This window comes from Lytechinus variegatus, chromosome 19, assembly GCF_018143015.1.
Source record: "Lytechinus variegatus isolate NC3 chromosome 19, Lvar_3.0, whole genome shotgun sequence".
In the NCBI taxonomy this organism is placed as follows: Eukaryota; Metazoa; Echinodermata; class Echinoidea; order Temnopleuroida; family Toxopneustidae; genus Lytechinus; species Lytechinus variegatus.
The window spans coordinates 12012675-12030661 of record NC_054758.1 but is presented as its reverse complement, the minus strand read 5'-3'; the positions used below and the strand labels follow the sequence as shown (position 1 = coordinate 12030661).

The window sequence follows — 17987 nt, the reverse complement described above, 5'->3', positions numbered from 1 at the left end:
TTGGTCCACACCCAATTTGCCTACTATCCATCTTGTCTCACCCCACATGGTCTAATTTTAGTTAGTCTAGAAAAGTAGACTAAATTGGTTTAATGAATTTGGTATACTTTCAGACCATTTAACTAACTACCTATACCCCCTTAAGAGCCATTAGCAACTTTCTCTTATTACCTAGATTAGTATTATGACCTTCCACGCTTTCCATACATTTTATTATGACGCTGAACGCTTTCCATAAGTTTGTATTATGGCGTTGGACGCTTTCCATAGTCTTATGTCATGACGTTGGATGCTTTCCATAGGTTAGTGGATTGGGTCATTCTTAACTCTTTGTACGACCGGCCCCAGATGAAAATTGGATCTATTCACACTTTTACCTATAATTTAATGTACATCTGTTTTCATGTTGTACAAATTTACATGTAAAGGAGTAGGTATGATTGCATGTTGTGTTTAGATTTTGTCATATTAACACCTTGGAGTGATTTAAAGAGTGATTGCGATATGTGGTTATTTCTGAGAATAATAAATATGAATCCGTCTCCATGGCGTTTCTTGCAAACCTGTAAAAAATAATAGACGAAAACATGGAAGAGGGTGATAAGAATTGGGGATTGGTTTTATTTAATTCACTCTCCTTCATATTAAAAACTTGGCATGCCATTTCTTCACTACAAGAACTTTTTTGTTATACTTCAAATTTCTTTTATTGTTATGTAAGTAAAAGAAAAAAAAAAACTAAACAACCAGTTGTCAGTTCCTCATTTCCACACATGTTTATATCTTCTAACTTCGACAATGTACATGTAAATTGCATTCAGCAATATAAAACGGGCAGAAAAAACACACACACCTACATACTTGTTATTTGTATCAATCGGGGATCTCATTTATCACCAAAGTGAGGACATGATTTTGTGTGCGATCTTATACACTCAAAATGTCGAATTTATTCCACTGACCGGATTCATTGTCGGACAATATTAAATTGAGTAGAGATCCCAAACCCTGGACGTATCTTACCCCACTACACACGCAACCAGTGTTCAACTGACCTTTTTTTTATAACAAATCATGATTTCACAATACGAAACGGTTCGAAACGAGGTGAGGAATTTATTTCTATGTTTAAAATGGTCCTGGAACGTCCCCGTTCGATGGGTGACATATAAGAAAATGTCCCCAGAAGTAGGGCATTAACTCACACCTTGGCATACACACACACATCTTATCCACACACGCACCTATAGCCCGAGGCTGGGCAAGATAGAGAGAGAGGGGGGGGGGGGTAAATAGCCCTACTATTTACCTCGGGGTAAATAGCCCTACTATTTACCTCGGGTAAATAGCCCTACTATTTACCTCTAGTGATGCACGAACCAGTGGTTTCCCCAGGCCTTTTCCTGTTTAAAAATAATTTATGAAGAATAAAATGCTCCTTAAAATCGTTTATAGTAAATAACCCTTTCCTACATGTACTGCAAATCGTAGCGATGTTATTTTTTCGTCTACTCGAGATTACAACCCCACCACCCCCCCCCCAAAAAAAAAAAATAGTTCGCAATGTCAGAGACGCAGTGAGATAGAGCAGCGTTAGATAACTCGGGTGATTAAGAATTGTAGTGGTAGTAGTAGTAGTAGTAGTGGCAGTAGTAGTAGTAGTAGTAGTAGTAGTGGCAGTAGTAGTAGTAGTAGTAGTAGTAGTAGTAGTAGTAGTAGTAGTAGTAGTAGTAGTGTAACATTTTGCTGCAAATTTTGAGAACTAATTCTCCACCCGAACGTTGGCAAAACACAAAACTAAAATCTGAAAATATATTGATTATAATAAATGGCCATAAAAGAAAAGGACCGAGATTCAAACTCTTGGATCATCGATTTCCATTTTGGGTGTGTTGCTTGTCAGACTTTTCATTTTTCTTTGAAAACGTAATATGCTCAGTTTTTTTACGATAAGTTTTTCCTTTTTCCAAATTTCTTGTCTAAATAAACATAGATTTTGAAAGACTAAATAGTGTTGAATCACATCCCACTAAGATTCGTATTCTGCTTCTTCTCCAATACTGATTGACCCCCCCCCCCCCCACCCGGACATCTTCTTTACTATAGTGGCCATGTGAAACATTAGATAGAGCCATTTGAAATTGTTAGAGCTAGTCGACATCGGGATAACAACACAACGTAGGTCTTATATTAAGAGTTTGGTTGCAAAAGGGGTTAGGTCCACTTTGGACCATTCCGAGAAAAAGCATGTTTTTTTTATTCTCACGTGTTGCAATATTCTTATGAGAAACTGAATTGTCATGATGTACTACCCTATCATGTGAACATAAAATTGGGTATAAAAGAAATCTACCTGTCTTCAATTAATTTCTAAATATTTTATTAAAAAAATCATCATTGTGGACCTAACCACTTTTGCAAGCAAACTAAAACGAATCCAATCTCTTTTGAATGAAAAAGTGATTTTTCTTTCCCGCTTTTATTCACGTTTTAATGTAAATTTCAAATTGTCTTTGGTATTATCAAAACGACTAAGGATCTGTAGGTTTTGAGACAGAAAACAATCAAATTTATGAAAAATAGACCTAATCCCTTTTTACAAATGAACTCTTCAGAAGAGTTTGGTTGTAAAAGGGGTTAGGTCCACTCTAAGAAAATCATTTTTTTTAATTCTCCCATATTGCAATATTCGTATAAATGTTATGATACCCTACCATGTGAACATAAAATTGGGTATAAAAGAAATCTAACTATCTTCATATTTTTTTTAAATATTCTTTTCAAAGAAAATTTTTTTGTGGGCCCAACCCCTTTTGCAACAAAACTGAAATGGACCTAACCCCTTTTGAAAAATAGTGATTTTGAGGGCCATTTTTGCCCACTTTTTAATGGGAATTTCAATTTTTCTTTGATATCATCTTATACACTGTTAAAAAACGTGATTTTACAGAAAAAAATAAAAAAAGATTTTGCTGAAAGCAATAACAAAATCATTCGGTAAATTCATAAAACAGGAATTTTTTCTGCAATTTAACAGAACAGGGACCCGTTGCAGAAAGAGTTGCGTTTAAATGCAAGTCAAAAAATCAATCGCAAGTCCCAAATGCGCGCTGTTGATTGGCTGAAAATTAAGTTGCGCGTGATTTTAGAGTTGCGTTTGATTGCGACGGGGCCCAGGTCTGTTTAAAAAGGGGAAAAGGGTGTTTTATATAACGAAATTTGTAAGATTCCATACACCAAATACCAGTTTCCTGTAATACGCATTCTGGTAAGATTACAGGTGTTCTCGAGACTCTGCTGCAGGAACTTCTTAAATTTTAAGGATAAATTAAGCAGTGTAGAGCTACTAAAAATGTATACATTGAGACAAAAGAAAATGGACCTAACTCCTTTTGCAACTGAGCTCTTCATATATTCTATGGGATGAGACACAAAAATATATATATATATACTTACCCTTATGTTCTGGACAGATATACAACCCTTGTAACCAATATGTATCTCCTTTTAACGCATGGTACATCTTGGTATACAGTATACAACCGACGATATCGTGAATGACGTCGCTCTCATTATCACCGATGCGACGTTGATGTTCCAAGACGACTGTTCCATACAAGGGACTATCTCCTCCCCCTTTACGTATGAATTCTGAAGATGGGAGACAAATTTTTATGGAGTCTGCCATAGTTTGCAAAAATATGATGTAGTATCTTATTTAATTTCGTTTATTTTCAACTCCAACAATATTAATTATGATACTCGGGCCAGATTTAATGCAGCAATGCAACTTATTAATGTAATTTGAAACACACTGTGACTGCATAACATATCCGTATAAATTTTTGGATGGGAGGAGTTTTATTTCTACATGAAAGTTGGAGTTGCATATTACCTTCTTTGGTGAATGATGGAGTCCGAATATCCTCAATGTTCTCTAACTTCACCAACTCTTGACATAAATCGTAAACACCTTCCGAATCTTGGACAGCGCCCTCTCGGATCACATAATCGTCACTCTGAAGGTTAAGAATCAAACGTACAGGAAAATTATTTTTCATATTCCTGCTGGAAAGAACGACGTTTGATCACTGTGTTTACATATGTATTCTGTGAAAATATTATCCACAGTGTTTATCTGTTAAAATTCAACAGTGTGAAGATATTTTCAGACTGCGTGTATATGGTCTACTACGTGAATATGTGATGCACACTGTTGAAGTGCTCAAATTTTACAGCGTGAAGGTGTTTTCATAATGTGTTCCATGGAACACATTATGAAAACACATAGTCGACCATACACACGCTGTGAACAGTCACACATACTGTAGAGGTGTCCACAGTCTGAAAATATCTTCACACTGTTGAATTTGAGCAGATAAACACTGAGAATGATATATTCACATAGTACATTTTTATGTACTATGAATACACTGTGAATACACTGTGGCACACACTGTGAATACACACAGGCACACACTGTGAATACACACAGGCACATACTGTGAATACACACAGGTACACACTGTGTTCCTTCCCGTAGGGATATAGCTCGAGAGAGGGGGTGAGTGGGAGAAAGCGATGACTTGGAATTGAGGAGCTTTGAAATAAAAGCAAGTCGGCCGAGAATATTCAGATGAAAAACGGAAAAGAAATGACATTGGTGTAAAGAATGAGAAAGGTAGCACACACTTTGCAAGAACAAGGCATGGGGAGAAACAATCAGGGCTTTGTTGACATGGAAAATAAAATTCAAGAAGGAAAGACGAATGTGTGAAGATTAATTAGATACATGCATATTGGGAACTCCGGAATATCGTATGAATCCGTCATTACAATGGGTGTCCCACAGGGTTCTGTTATAGTGACATTTTTTTGTGACGACAACGTGTAAAGACTTGTAAAGCAAGTTTTATTTGAACAAGTACAACTTACTTTTCTAATACAAACATTTCTTTTGGTGGCTGGAAGCACACTCTATCGAGCGTCAACTTTTCTTGCGATTTTCTAGGTAATCGATTTAAAAACAGATACTGCTAGAAGATTTTGAATTTAAAGAAGCTAACGTTTTTGCTCGCTCGTGGCCTTTCTAAAAATTTCGCCCATACGCCTCAGCTATCTTGGCTCATTATGGTACTGGATAGAAAGCTGTGGAATCAGAACGATACACACCCTTATCGAACATGTGCTTACCAAAAACTCTGGCGTTGCTGAGGGATTTGGCATTATCCAGAAATCACTCCCTGCACCTTTGGCCATGCTGGTGTTTAAGTTAGTCGCGCCTTCGGACTCGAAAGCGGAATTAAATATATAGTCTCTCCCACACACAGCCGCCAGCAAGCCGTGAGATCCTTTCTCTATAGAAACCTGAAATGCATGGTTATGTAAGTAAAATTCGAAATATTGTTTTATTAAATAATGTTGTTTTATTTGCATGGCTTAGGTGGATACATCAGAATTTTTTCAGTGGAGGGACTTATGTGCAATGATTGAATATATATTGGAAACAAATTCCCATACTTTTGGGGGGTGGTGGGGCTGGAATTTTTTCTTCGTTGATTGTGTGTTCGACATCAAAATTAGATATAAAATACATGAAACTAGAATTATGCTGACTAATTAAAGGTCATCTTTATTTCAGAATAAGGATGCAATTGTAATAGTTATAACTAAGGAGTGACAATACTTCGATTTTATGTTATTCCCATTAGAAACACTGACATTGCCTCTGTTCTTACAAAAGCAATTAAATAATATTCTATCTGAATGAAAATCATTAGCATAATTATAAAATTTCTTCATCTTAAATCTTGTTTAACACTGTTTTAGGTAAATTACACAAACCTTTGTTGCCAACTTAAGTAACATTTGCTGAAGTCCAAGATCTGTCAAATGAAATTAAAAATGATTATTTGTACGAATGATCAATACTCCATGCGTTTAACAATACAAGTTCAAGCCTGTCTGATTAAAAGAAAAATAATAATTCAAGATGGCACACGATAGTATGGGTCAGTTTCATGACGTCGGGGAAATCAGGATTTGTTTTTTTAATGTGTATCATATTAAATTACTACCAAAATGAGAATTTTACTGTCAAATATTACACACCCTAATCTTTCATGGGAATGTAGCCACCCCGGGGGGGCACTCAGTATATTATGCATAGTGGGTATGTGCCGCGGAGGGGACCCCCATTTTTACACTCAAATTTCCGTTCCAAGGCATAGCATTTTTGCCTTGTTGAGAAAAAGAACAAAAAAAGCCGCTCCAAGGCATAGCATTTTCTTCTTATCGAGAAAAAAGAAGAGAGAAATCCGCTCCAAAGCTTCGCATATTTTTCGTTACGCCGCTCCGATCGCATTGAATGAGCTGCAATTTTGGTGAAAAGCGGCCGCAGAGATCCCCGGCGGAGGCCGCGCTAGCTGCATCATGCACGCTTGACCGTTCCATAGGGATGCATACGCACTCACACGCTGGCGATCCGTTCCAAGGACCCCCGTTTTCACAAACATTTGTCGTTCCGAAGCCCGTTCCGAGGACCCTCCTTTTTACAATAAGCCCGCTCCAAGGCCCCTGTTTTTTGTCTCGCCCGCGGCACACCCCCACTACTTTTTGGTGGAGTGCCCCCCCCCCCCCGGGGTAGCCACACACAATGATGATTTGGATGGAGTAGTTATATGCAATAATGGTGGACTATTTGTAGGATGTTTACGTTTTTAAGTCAGTCAAAGCAGCTTTCCTCGCGCAATCACCCGCACATACATCGCGGGTAGACCCTCACCACACCACCTTTATGATCAACCGGTAAATCAGTAGCGACGCAGGGAAGCGGGAGCATACATTTTTGCATGCAACAGGCAAATGGAGACGTGTGTGTGTGCCTGTACACAGCAAAAACTGTGGTGTTAACCAGTGTACATAGAGGACCACACCAGTTATTTTATACCGGTGTTAAATTGGTGGTGTTACCTGTAGGTGTTATTACAACACCTATGGTTGTTACATTTACACTCTTTGGTGTTATGTTCAATCTCTAGGGTGTTATTTTAACACCTCAGGGTGTGGTCCTCTATTAACACCAATTGGTGTCAGTTTTAACACCACAGTTTTTACAGTCAGGATATACAAAAAGGTGCGTAAAGGGCGCTTAAATTTTGGCCGATTATTCTAAGTATTTCAGCGCCATTTTTAATTGATTCTCAACCTTTTGGGGGACCAAAAACGAAGACCACCGACGTTTTGTTAAAGTTCCCCGGTTTGATAGTCTTCTGCGTTCTTTTCCTCCACGGTTTCTGTCAATAACATACCCACTTACAAATACGAATCATACACTGTAAACACTTTTTTTTTAATCTCAAGCACGTTGCTTAAGAACGTCACTCTAACACAATTGTTTAAACTAGTTTACACGGGTTTTTTTTTTTAGTTTAAACCTTTTATCTAAAAAGTTGTTTAAACAATAGCTGCTAGAGTGTTGAGATTGAGCAACGTGCTTAAAATTTTAAACAGCGTTTTTACAGTGCAGATAATAATTGTCAAAACACTAACACTCCCATTTTATGAAAACCATCGATAGGAATAAGCCATGCTTATGTGCAAAGTGTATACGGGCGTGTATTTATATTTGGATGGGCTTATCAGTTCTGGAGGGAATGGATGTGTATGTGCAGAGTCGTCGATCCTGGGGGCAAAGAGGGGCGAGGCGATCGCCCCACCAATGAGAATATTGGGGGCAAAACTATCGTTTTGCCCCCCCCCCAAATTGCGGCTCGTCTTTTTAGAACTCTCTACCGATCCAACTTCGTAATTGTAACATTGAGACCTTAAAATCTGAACCAGTGAACTCACTGTCTGAAATAAAGTCCCATATTTTCAGCATATTTATGAATAATGTGTGACATATTAGGGAGCCGGCGCGCCCTTTTAGTATTTTTTTAACAGATAAATGGCTCGATACAAATAAATGCTGATTGAACATCACCATCACATCATCAAAGTAGCGCTTCGCTAAAAATGAATCATATTTTTGCCAACTGTCGATTAAAGCATGATACATACCCCTATAAGACGGCTTCAAGTAACAGCAGTGGATGAAACCAGTGATTCCAATTACGTAATTGAAGGGAAACGAAATAAAGGCACATCCAATGATATCCTTCTCATTTTCTCCGTCATTTGTGACCTCGGCGATGATTGGTGTAAAAAGTCCACGCTTATAATGCTCGCTGAATGCTGTTGGGGGAATAAAATGTTTAAATATCACACAGTTTTGAAATCAAAGATAAAATCGAAAAAAGCGAAAGTTAATTGTTAAAAAATGAATACATAATTCATCTCACTTTAACCTCCATGAGAAGTATAAAAGGAAGGCACAAGTTTGTTCTTAAATCAGTGTTATCAGGGGCGGATCCAGCTTTCGCCAATAGGGGGGGGGGCCGAAAAATATTTTGATCAACATTTTTTTGATTGGCCGCTACAATCTGGCTTTTTTTTTGTTGGTTTTCAGGGGGTAGTCCTAACTAAAGACTGAAGTTTTAAGTATATGTTAGTATTTATTGCTATAAACAATATAAGGTATCTCATGTGGTCTTAATATATAATGCGAGCGCGAGCTAAAAATCTTTGATATTTTATGTCCTTAGAACTGAAGATTCAGAGCAGTTTTTATAATCATAAACAAAAATAAGTATCCGACTAAACAATGCAAGCGCCGAAGCGCAAGCCGAAATTTTATCATATAGTAACGTGAAAAGTGACTCAATTAGGACTGTTTTAGTGATTAATGAGGAGGATACAAGTATCACCAATTAAATAATGAGAGTGCGAAGTGCGAGTTCAAAATTTCTGATATTCCGACCTGAAAAAATGAACAGTCTAAGCGTCTTTTATTTAAATAAACAAGATGTGTGTCTCAAATAATTAAATGCGAGCACGAAGCATGAGCTTAATTTTTTGATATACTGACATGATAAAGGAGCATTTTGACAAATTTTGGTAAGAATTTCCAAAGAGCATAGGTTTCTCACAAATCAATGCGAGCGCGCAGCGCGAGCTGAACATTTGATACACATTAACAATTTGTGAAAATCAAACAAAATAATGAAAGCTTGATGTGCGAGCTAAAAAAAAAAGTGTGCAAATTAGAACTGGATATATTGTAGATATATTGGTTATATATTAGTGTCATTTAACCCTCTTGAATGGGATTCATTACACAGGCAATGCGAGTGCGAAGCGCGAGCGAAAAATTTTATATAAAGTCTATTTACCAATTCTTCCCCTCACCTTTTTGGGGGAATCCTTTCGGGGTCGGGCCGGTCGTTACGAGGCTGTAAATTACTCATCATGGGTAAAATACCTCTTCCTTACCTTTCTTTCTGTTTTTCGTAGTTTCTATCAAGGTAAAGAGTACACTTTTTTCTGCAGGTTGTCAAAAAATAGGGGGGGGGCCGGAGCTCGGCCCCCTCCTGGATCCGCGCCTGGTTATTGACAGCCACCACTGACGCACAGACTGGAGGTCTGGGTCATGGCCCCCTCGAAAAAATCACGAACAAGAAAATAAGATAAAGAAAGAAAAGAAAGGGAAAATTGCATAACATTTTATATCCTTTTCTGAATATTGTATTGTGTCAAATCTACCATACAACTTGACCCTTTCACAAACACTGTATGGGGCAAAGTTCTTAAAAATTTTGCCCCACACACAATGTTTTCCCCCTTAAAATGTTTAGCGTATTACGCTACTCGTGACTTTTGACCCCCCCCCCCCGACTTTTTCCATAACCGTGTACAAAACGTAAAAATGACCATAGGATTGTGATTTTTTTGTATGGTCAGCCCCCCCCCCCCACTTTGAAAACCGTTCCGCGGCCCCTGTAGACAACTAACCTGGCTTCGAATTCATGAATTCGTCTTCTAACTCCTGTTCGATGACGTACTCGTTTAGCAAATCATACACCTTTGCTATATCGTCCGATGTCGCTTCACGGCAGCTATGTCGACCCATTTCCAATCCGTGAGATCTATCAAAATATCCCCTACATTTGTGGCCATTGACCAGCTAGGCCTACAAGTAGATATTGTTCAAATACTACTCGATAATACAATCAGAGTGTAATTACACAATGATAATATTCAATATCTACAATAGGTTAAATTTAATCTGTTAATTATTCTATTACCCAACTAAACTTAATGCTTATACCTTTTGCAAAATAGGGTTGTCAGAATTATTACACTTTCTCATTATCAAACCCGTTATTTAAAATATCTACCAGTTAAATGACTGTGTGTGCATGCAATACTTATAGACATTGCAAAAGCATATCGGATATGCTTGTAAAGAATACTTTAATTCATTTTTTTATAATACTAGAAATAGAAATGTGAATACAGAATTTGCTTTTTATTCATGCCGGCATCATTCATTCATTCATGAATGAATGAATGAATGAATAGATGAATGAATGAATGAATGAATGTCCGAACGAACGAACGATTGGATGAATAAATGAATGAATGTCCGAACGAACGAACAAGTGAATAAATGAATAAATGAATGAATGAATGCACGACTGAATGAACGAACGAACGATTGCATAAATGAATTAATTAATTCAATAATTAATTAATTAATGATAAATAAACTATAGCCAACTACAAAATGATTTAAATTCGCCTCCTTGAGAATTTGACAAGCAAAAGATAAAATGGTTATCAGCTAAAAACAGAACACGATTTTTCCTCCTCAATAGTTTTATTTCTTGGCCTCATTAATTCGGAAGGGTTGTTTTGAAGAAGAAATGTTTACACTGTTTTAATACGTCTAATGTTCATGTAAACGCAGTGATATGCCAAGGAAATATGCCACATATTGAATACTACTCAATCATTCGTCTAACATAATGTGTTATATTTGTGGAGTCATTAATGATTTTAGAAAATATATATCGTACTTAACATTTTATACTCACCCGATACCAGGCCATACAAAACTGGACTTTAGGTGCGTCGTCCATAAAAATGATCAGTCAATATCATAAAATGTTCTGTCTATATTTCAGATTCAAAATTCAGATTTGTATTCGAATTCATAATTGACACTCAACTCTGTTCATCTAATGGATATGTTGATGTCTTTGGGGTACTCGATTCTCTTGCACTTTGTTCAAATGTAGGAAACTTCCTTCCATATTTGAGTACATTTTCCGGTGCAATTTATCTGAGCATATACATATAAAAAGACATACATACTGTCGGTTTTACAGTCAATAGAGACATTTTACTTCCGCGACACACGAGAGATTTTTAACAGAACAAAATGTATTGTCAAACGTTCTTCGTGACAAAGCTCAACTAAGACGTCTTTGTCGAAAATGTGTGAATCAAGACAGAGTTTTCCGGAATTTTCGTTCTGGACAAACGAAATATTTGCAATTTTTCGTGAGCACTGGACCTTCGGACGAAACTACTGCTCATGCAGGGTCACCCATTCTCGACAAAGACCTCCAAGTTGCTCATTGCCATTTGACAGGCATTGTCAATACATTTACTGTGTTCTTAACTCCGTCTTCTCTGTAGTTGCAGAAACTTCCTAATGTTAAGTGATGGTAAATTCCCAAAACCCGAGGGCCACTATATCAGGATTACAGTACATGACTGTCTTTTCCCTATGCAGTTATAGTGTGTAGGATATGATATCACAATCATATTTTTCAAATAAAATTAATAACTTTGATCAGGTGCCAAGCAAAAAGAAAATATCGTGCGGGTGGGTGTGTGTGCATGTTTTTTTTTATCATAAAACAACTTCTAAAGAGTGGAATGGGGGAGAAGGTTTCAGTGTATAATCTTTGTCTCTATTCTTGCATGTTTTAATGAATACATCATTACTGAATTTTGTAAGAAAACTGCTGAAAGTGCCGTATTAAAGAGGAATTAAACATGAACGACAGAGGGCTGCAAATACCTAAAGATCACATTCAAAGCATCGAAAAATGTAGCAACCCCTCAGAATCCACAGTAGCACTTTGTATACGATAGGGGTCTTATGGGACTCCCCAGGCTTATGGCGCCACTGACGAACAGATAGAGAGCCTTTGGGCATGCCCCCCCCCCTCCTCCGCAAAAACAAAAAATCAAAGACCGAGAAAAAAACGAGGAAAACGAAGAAGAAAAAAAAAGAACAGGGAAATGAGTTAAATGTTCTGTTTAAACCATTAACATTGTCAAAATCAATCCCCAAGTCAGCTCTTTGTTATAAAAGGTCAACATTCATCTTCATGCACTCACATCGCTCATTCGCGATATTTTTTTTCGCACACCATACGCCATGTTCGGCCCCCTCAATTTGTTGTTCTCATTACACCAATGTTCGTTGGATCTACATTTATGTACGGAATTCGAAATAAAACTTGTTAATAATTGACATAGGTGTATGATCATAGAGAAAGTTATTAGAATTTTAAGTCATGGTATGAGGGAGCAAAAGGACCGACTATTACATCTTAAAATAGTCACTACTAGCCTTCCTTATATATTCCTACAAGTCTGGTGCACAACATTGTGTGTGTGTGTGTGTGTGTGTGTGTGTGTGAACACTCCAAACAAAATAAGAATCGCGGGCGTAAGAAAGCACATGTTTCCATTATTTGTGATTTTTTTTAAATGTTGTTTTAATTCATTTGTTTAAATTTATTTCATTGTTAATTACATGACAACTTTTTACAATCTTCACCGCAGTTATTATAACACATGTAAACATTCATTATCATCAATCAAACACAAAAATATATAGTTTATACATTTACTACGGTCGATATATAGATTAAGGCTAAATCCAGTCAAACCTAAGAATGCTTTGAATATAGAAAAAACACACAAGTATTTTATCTAAAATCTATGTCAAATGAGGGGTAAAATAAATGCATTATCAATGGCATACATCCCCCCTTTCAAAAAAGGTTTCAATGTCAAGATAAAAGGGGGGAAAGAAAAAGAAAAGGAAAGGGACGAGGATAAATATGCTATCAAGATCAGAATATTATGCCAGTCTATCACAAAAATAGATCTTATTAAAAAATGTCGCTAGCTCGCTTCTCTTGCTCGCAGATTTTAATATGTTTTGCCCCATAGGCAAACACTGGCCCCCTCAAAAAAAAATTTCGCTCATAACGCTACTGCTTGTTTTTTAATATTACAGGAAAGTGATACTTGACAGAGGAAAGCTGTTGTACGTTATCAATCCTCCCTGACACCCCCCCCCTCCCTCCCTCCTCATTAAGATCCTGTAAGAAAGGCAATTCGAGAAATCTTAGTTTTTTATGGAGATATAGACATTTAACACTTTGTCTACTACTTCATGTAATTCCATAGGCTTTGTGCAGAGATATCCCGGTTTCGGTAGAAAACGGTTTAATCATTCAATGTCCTTGCCCCGCGTTGCCTACGACAGTACAACGGGCAGTTCCCCCTCGTTGACGAAGCCCACCACTGCTGCTGATGGTTTGGTGAAATCGTCATCATCCTTCTCAGGCACCGAGGGGTCATTCCCATCGCTCATCGACGGGGAGAAGACGGTACCTATCGGTTCGGGGGCATTGACATCGGGAAGGTCTTGGACGAAGGGTCGTCCGTTCGGTCGTACCTCCGCCAAGTACTCCCTGAAGCCGAGGTCGTTGATCATGAAGGCGATACCGACGAGGAAGACGCATATGCCCACCGTGGCTGCAACGCCAGCAGAGAGGTCGATCCAGGTGAACGTTTGATCTGGTAGTTAGAAAGGAGCATGTGCATCATTTAATCAATTTTCATCACATGCATTGTACACAAGGGCCCGTATTCTGAAGTCGGGTTTCACTTAAACTTAGGTTTAAATTTGTAGTTTAAGTATGGGAAGCCAAAAGTATCAAAGATTTTATTAAGTTGTATGTTTCTTGTGTTTACTGTGCTCTTTCCTGATTCATCGATGGTGAAGACAATAATCTTTTTATACTTACCAGACAATTATGAATGAGTTGAGAGCCAAATGAGCTGAAGTATGATATCTCTATTGTTAGTGACTTATGTAACAATTTGCTCGCCATACTTAAACCACAACTTTAAACCTGAGTTTAAGTTAAACCTGACTTCAGAATACGGGCAAAGGTATTCATGTTTCTATGTAATATCAAAATCATGATTGACGATATTTTGTTTCGTCTTGTTTCTTCATATCACTCTCTTCCTCCCCCTTATCTCTGCCTCTCCCCCCCCCCCCCCTCTCTCTCTCTCTTACACATTTTCTTTCTTTATCTCTATCGCTTTCTCCCCTGCATGCTTATCCCACTTTTCTATTATAAGACATTTACTGAACGAAGATTTAAGTTTTGGTGAAATAATTATGAATTGTTTTTGTTCATTTGTTATGTACTACTTTGTATTTTTGTTTCGAGCAAGAATATTGGCAGATGCCAATGATGTTCTATTAGATAAAGTTATTAATTTCACAATGCTCCATTGGGGAGTTTCACCCAGCAACGTTACGGAGGATTCAAGAATGCGGAAAATGTTTTTAAAATGCCCTCCAAATGACAAAGAACAGATGGGAGGTCGTTGTCGAAAAGTGGTGAAGCGGACAGCCGTGTCCTCCTGAGTTTCGGAGTTGACGAAAAATTGCAAATATGTCGTTTGTCAAAAGGCAAGGAAGAAACTGATGATTGTTTCACAATTTGCAACAAAGACCTCCCAGCTGTTCTTGGTCATTTGACGGCATTATCATAACATGTATTCTGTTTTTCAACACTGAGAATTTTTGTCTGCGACCAAAATGAATTAACGTCATTTCCAGACTCCTTTTCTTTCACATTTCGTCAAAATATGATCGCCATAGGGCACGAACGCATTTTCTTTTTATGATTACATAAAACATGTTACCACAAGCTTACCTGATAGACCAGCCTCAACAACCGATGATGTGCCTACTATCAAGATTGCCAGAATGATTCGAAACGCCATCTGTAAATCATGATAATCAAAGAATGTCAACTTCACTTAAAGTGCAAAACGAAGATGTCAAATTATATGAAAATAATAAAGGAATGATTAATTCCTTTCGTGATAAAGACAATAAATTGTTCCTTTTCTCCAAGAATACCACAATGGTAACACAAGCAATTTGCTGTGAGAAGTCAGCCTGTGAATATTTTTTTCCTCCTCCTTTTCATCTCAATCTTCTCGCCTTATTCTTCCCCTTGTCTCTTCGTCCTCCTCGATCTTGGGCGCATCTAGGTCTAGTGGATCTGACTCTCACCTTTCAAACAGAGAGTCTTGGGTTCAAATCCTAGCCATGGCGTGTTTTCCTTCAGCAAGAAATTTATCTACGATGTGCTGCACTCGACCCAGGTGGGGTAAATGGGTACTGGCAGGAAGTAATTCCTCAAAAAGCTCCGCGCACCAGAATCGGTAGACTAGCTTAGCCGGGGTATAGAGGAACGCCTTGAGCACCTAGCAAGGTGGATACGTGCGCTATACGAATAATTTATTATTTGATTATTTATTTATTTCTCTTCCTTTCATTTTTTCTTTTTTTTATTTTTATCTTCATCCTCAACTTCATTTCGTTTTTTCTTTCGTCTTCGTCTCCTTTATATTTCAGGACAAAAAATACTGAACTTCGAGAGATTCAGGAGGTACCGCCAAAACATGGAGCTACTACTCAATGTTAGTAGCTCCATTGCCAAAGAATTGCCCATGTGCCTAACCAAGGGCTAGACATGCCCCTTTAATTAAATAAATATAATTTTCATTTTCAAAAGGCCAAGAACGTTCTCCTCCTTGTTCATCTTCTTCCACTCATATTTCATCAGTTCCTATTGTTTTCCATCCAAAGTTACGTAATAGACGATGCGTTTTATAGGGAACAAATACCATAAACCTTGTTTCTCGTTTTATGAGAAGCAAAATAAATAAAGACTGAATGAATCAGGCATCTGCTTAGAATTGTGCAAATTTACGAAACATTGCCAGTGCGACCCTTCGTTTTATATGTAATATATTTTACTTCTAGCCACCCTCCCCCACACAAAGACACACGCGCAAATACACATCCAATGACATGGGGCATGTTTGTTTATAGGCCTAAAATACAAATGAACATGGACATAAGCAGGATTTTTTTTTCCTGGGGAGAAAGATGAGAAAAAATTTTCGCGAACCGACCGAGCTTGTCATGTGGGCACTACGGATTTTTAAACTGAAATGAAAGGATTTCGTGCACACACTTTGTTAGATTTAGTACAAATTCTCAGTGACAAATTTTACAAGTTTTCAGACTTTCTGGGGGCAGTCCCCCCCCCCCCCCCGCGGCTATGCTTATGATCTGAAGAGCAACATGCAACATTTATATAGCAGTCAATAACAATGTTTCTAAGCTCTGAATACCACAACCCTTGCTTTAGCACGGAGCTACCTGATCAGACGCTCAGATCAAGCATTCAAGAAATCCTTCCTACCGGGTACCAATTTACTATACTCCTGGGCGGAAAGTGGCAAATGGAGATACTGACGCCTTGCCAAAGGAAGCGTGTGCTGCAATGGGATTTGAACCCCGGACCTTGTGGTTCAAAGTCCGGAGACTTATCCCACTGAGCCACAACACCTCTATCATGTTAAAGAGAATAATTTGGTCTTAGGCCTACCTGAAGTATAAGTTACAAAAAATGGGTACACACAATTTTGAATTGGTTTTCATATACAGTAAATTGTTAGATAGATCACCCTCTACTAAATAATTCCCAGTAGTATGGCGGTAGATCACATACTTGTCGCGAATATAGGCCTACGTATCTTTAAGAACAACTCACCACTTATAAAACACTTGATAATGATCACGATGGCTGAATCAGTAGTAATTTTGATTTAGAATCTGGAACAAAGTTACGAGATCCAGTTACAGAGTGTCAGCACAACTTAGAATTAAATTGCATACAAGCAGTTTAGTAGGATGGGGGGGGGGGGTCGGATGTCCGGACACTTTATAGTTATGAAGCTTTTTTTGTCTTTGGAATACACTAAAAATATGAATTTAATAGCTGTTCTCTATAACATTTCCTAACAGTTTGTACTAAAAATTGATGAAAATTCGCTTGTAAATTTTTCCAAATGACTTTCTAAAATTGATCGTCCGGACACACAACAACTGGGTATATATGAAATGTGATCTGTATTGATATAAGCATCATTTTCAATACTCACTTTGATTCTACGATGAAAATAAAAATGAATACAGAAAATGAACTATCCAATGAACGGACAATCTCCTTGGTGTGATGTATTCTCAGATCCACTTCGATGAGTAGAAAGCTTCTGACGAGTAAACGACCCAGCTTCCTCTTATCAGATAAGAACTTTTATAGGAGTAATTTCTTCTTGAGCAATGTGCGCCATGACAACCCCCTCAGATGAACAGCGGATCGTAAGATACAAGTGGTGGTGGTACATACGTGTGCGCGCGCACACACACACACGCACCTCGACGCACATACACCCAAATAACTCATAAACCCATACAAACAATGTCCACCCGCACCTACCTCACCCGCTCAAAGTCCCACTTACATGCCCACTTACACCGAAGACACACCCGCTTGTAGCCTATGTAGATATGTACATGCTCACCCAATAACACACACACCGGCTTGTACCCTATGGAGATAAGAAGATGTGTGCACACAGAGTTACCAAGAATTATTATAGCACTTCCGTTTGAATATAGGATAAAGGAGCACTGATGATTGAATGCCTTGCTTAAAGTGCCGTGGCCGGGGATCGAACCCAGGACCTTTATGTGACTTGGCAGGCGCCATAGACCACTCGGCCACGGTATCTCCACTCACACAAATTATACACCCTGCATATTCAGATCACGTTCTTCACGTGAAAGGCTAGGACATCAGATTATTTTTTTAGTATATCTATCAAATTGGCTGCATCAGATGAAAGAATGG

General features: G+C 38.0%; 2 protein-coding genes across 3 annotated transcripts; both read right to left on the bottom strand.

Annotated features, from left to right (window-relative positions):
• Nucleotides 1–416: 416 nt before the first annotated feature.
• On the bottom strand, nt 417–10009 carry LOC121406281. Its single transcript, XM_041597298.1, has 8 exons — nt 9892–10009; nt 8062–8235; nt 5845–5885; nt 5194–5367; nt 3896–4019; nt 3457–3651; nt 1363–1403; nt 417–563 (listed from the first exon to the last, which is right to left on the bottom strand). Exons 1-8 carry the CDS (start codon nt 10007–10009, stop codon nt 417–419), a joined length of 1014 nt encoding a protein of 337 aa, XP_041453232.1.
• A 3255-nt stretch (nt 10010–13264) lies between these two features.
• LOC121406050 lies at nt 13265–17458 on the bottom strand. 2 transcript variants are annotated; one of them, XM_041597057.1, is made up of 3 exons: nt 17236–17458; nt 14928–14997; nt 13265–13770 (listed from the first exon to the last, which is right to left on the bottom strand). In XM_041597057.1, the coding sequence occupies exons 2-3, from the start codon at nt 14995–14997 to the stop codon at nt 13448–13450; spliced, it is 393 nt and encodes a 130-aa protein (XP_041452991.1). In that variant the 5' UTR covers nt 17236–17458; the 3' UTR covers nt 13265–13447. The 2 variants fall into 2 exon arrangements, with proteins under 2 accessions (XP_041452991.1, XP_041452992.1); XM_041597058.1 differs by lacking the exon at nt 17236–17458 and adding an exon at nt 16845–16863.
• Nucleotides 17459–17987: the final 529 nt, after the last annotated feature.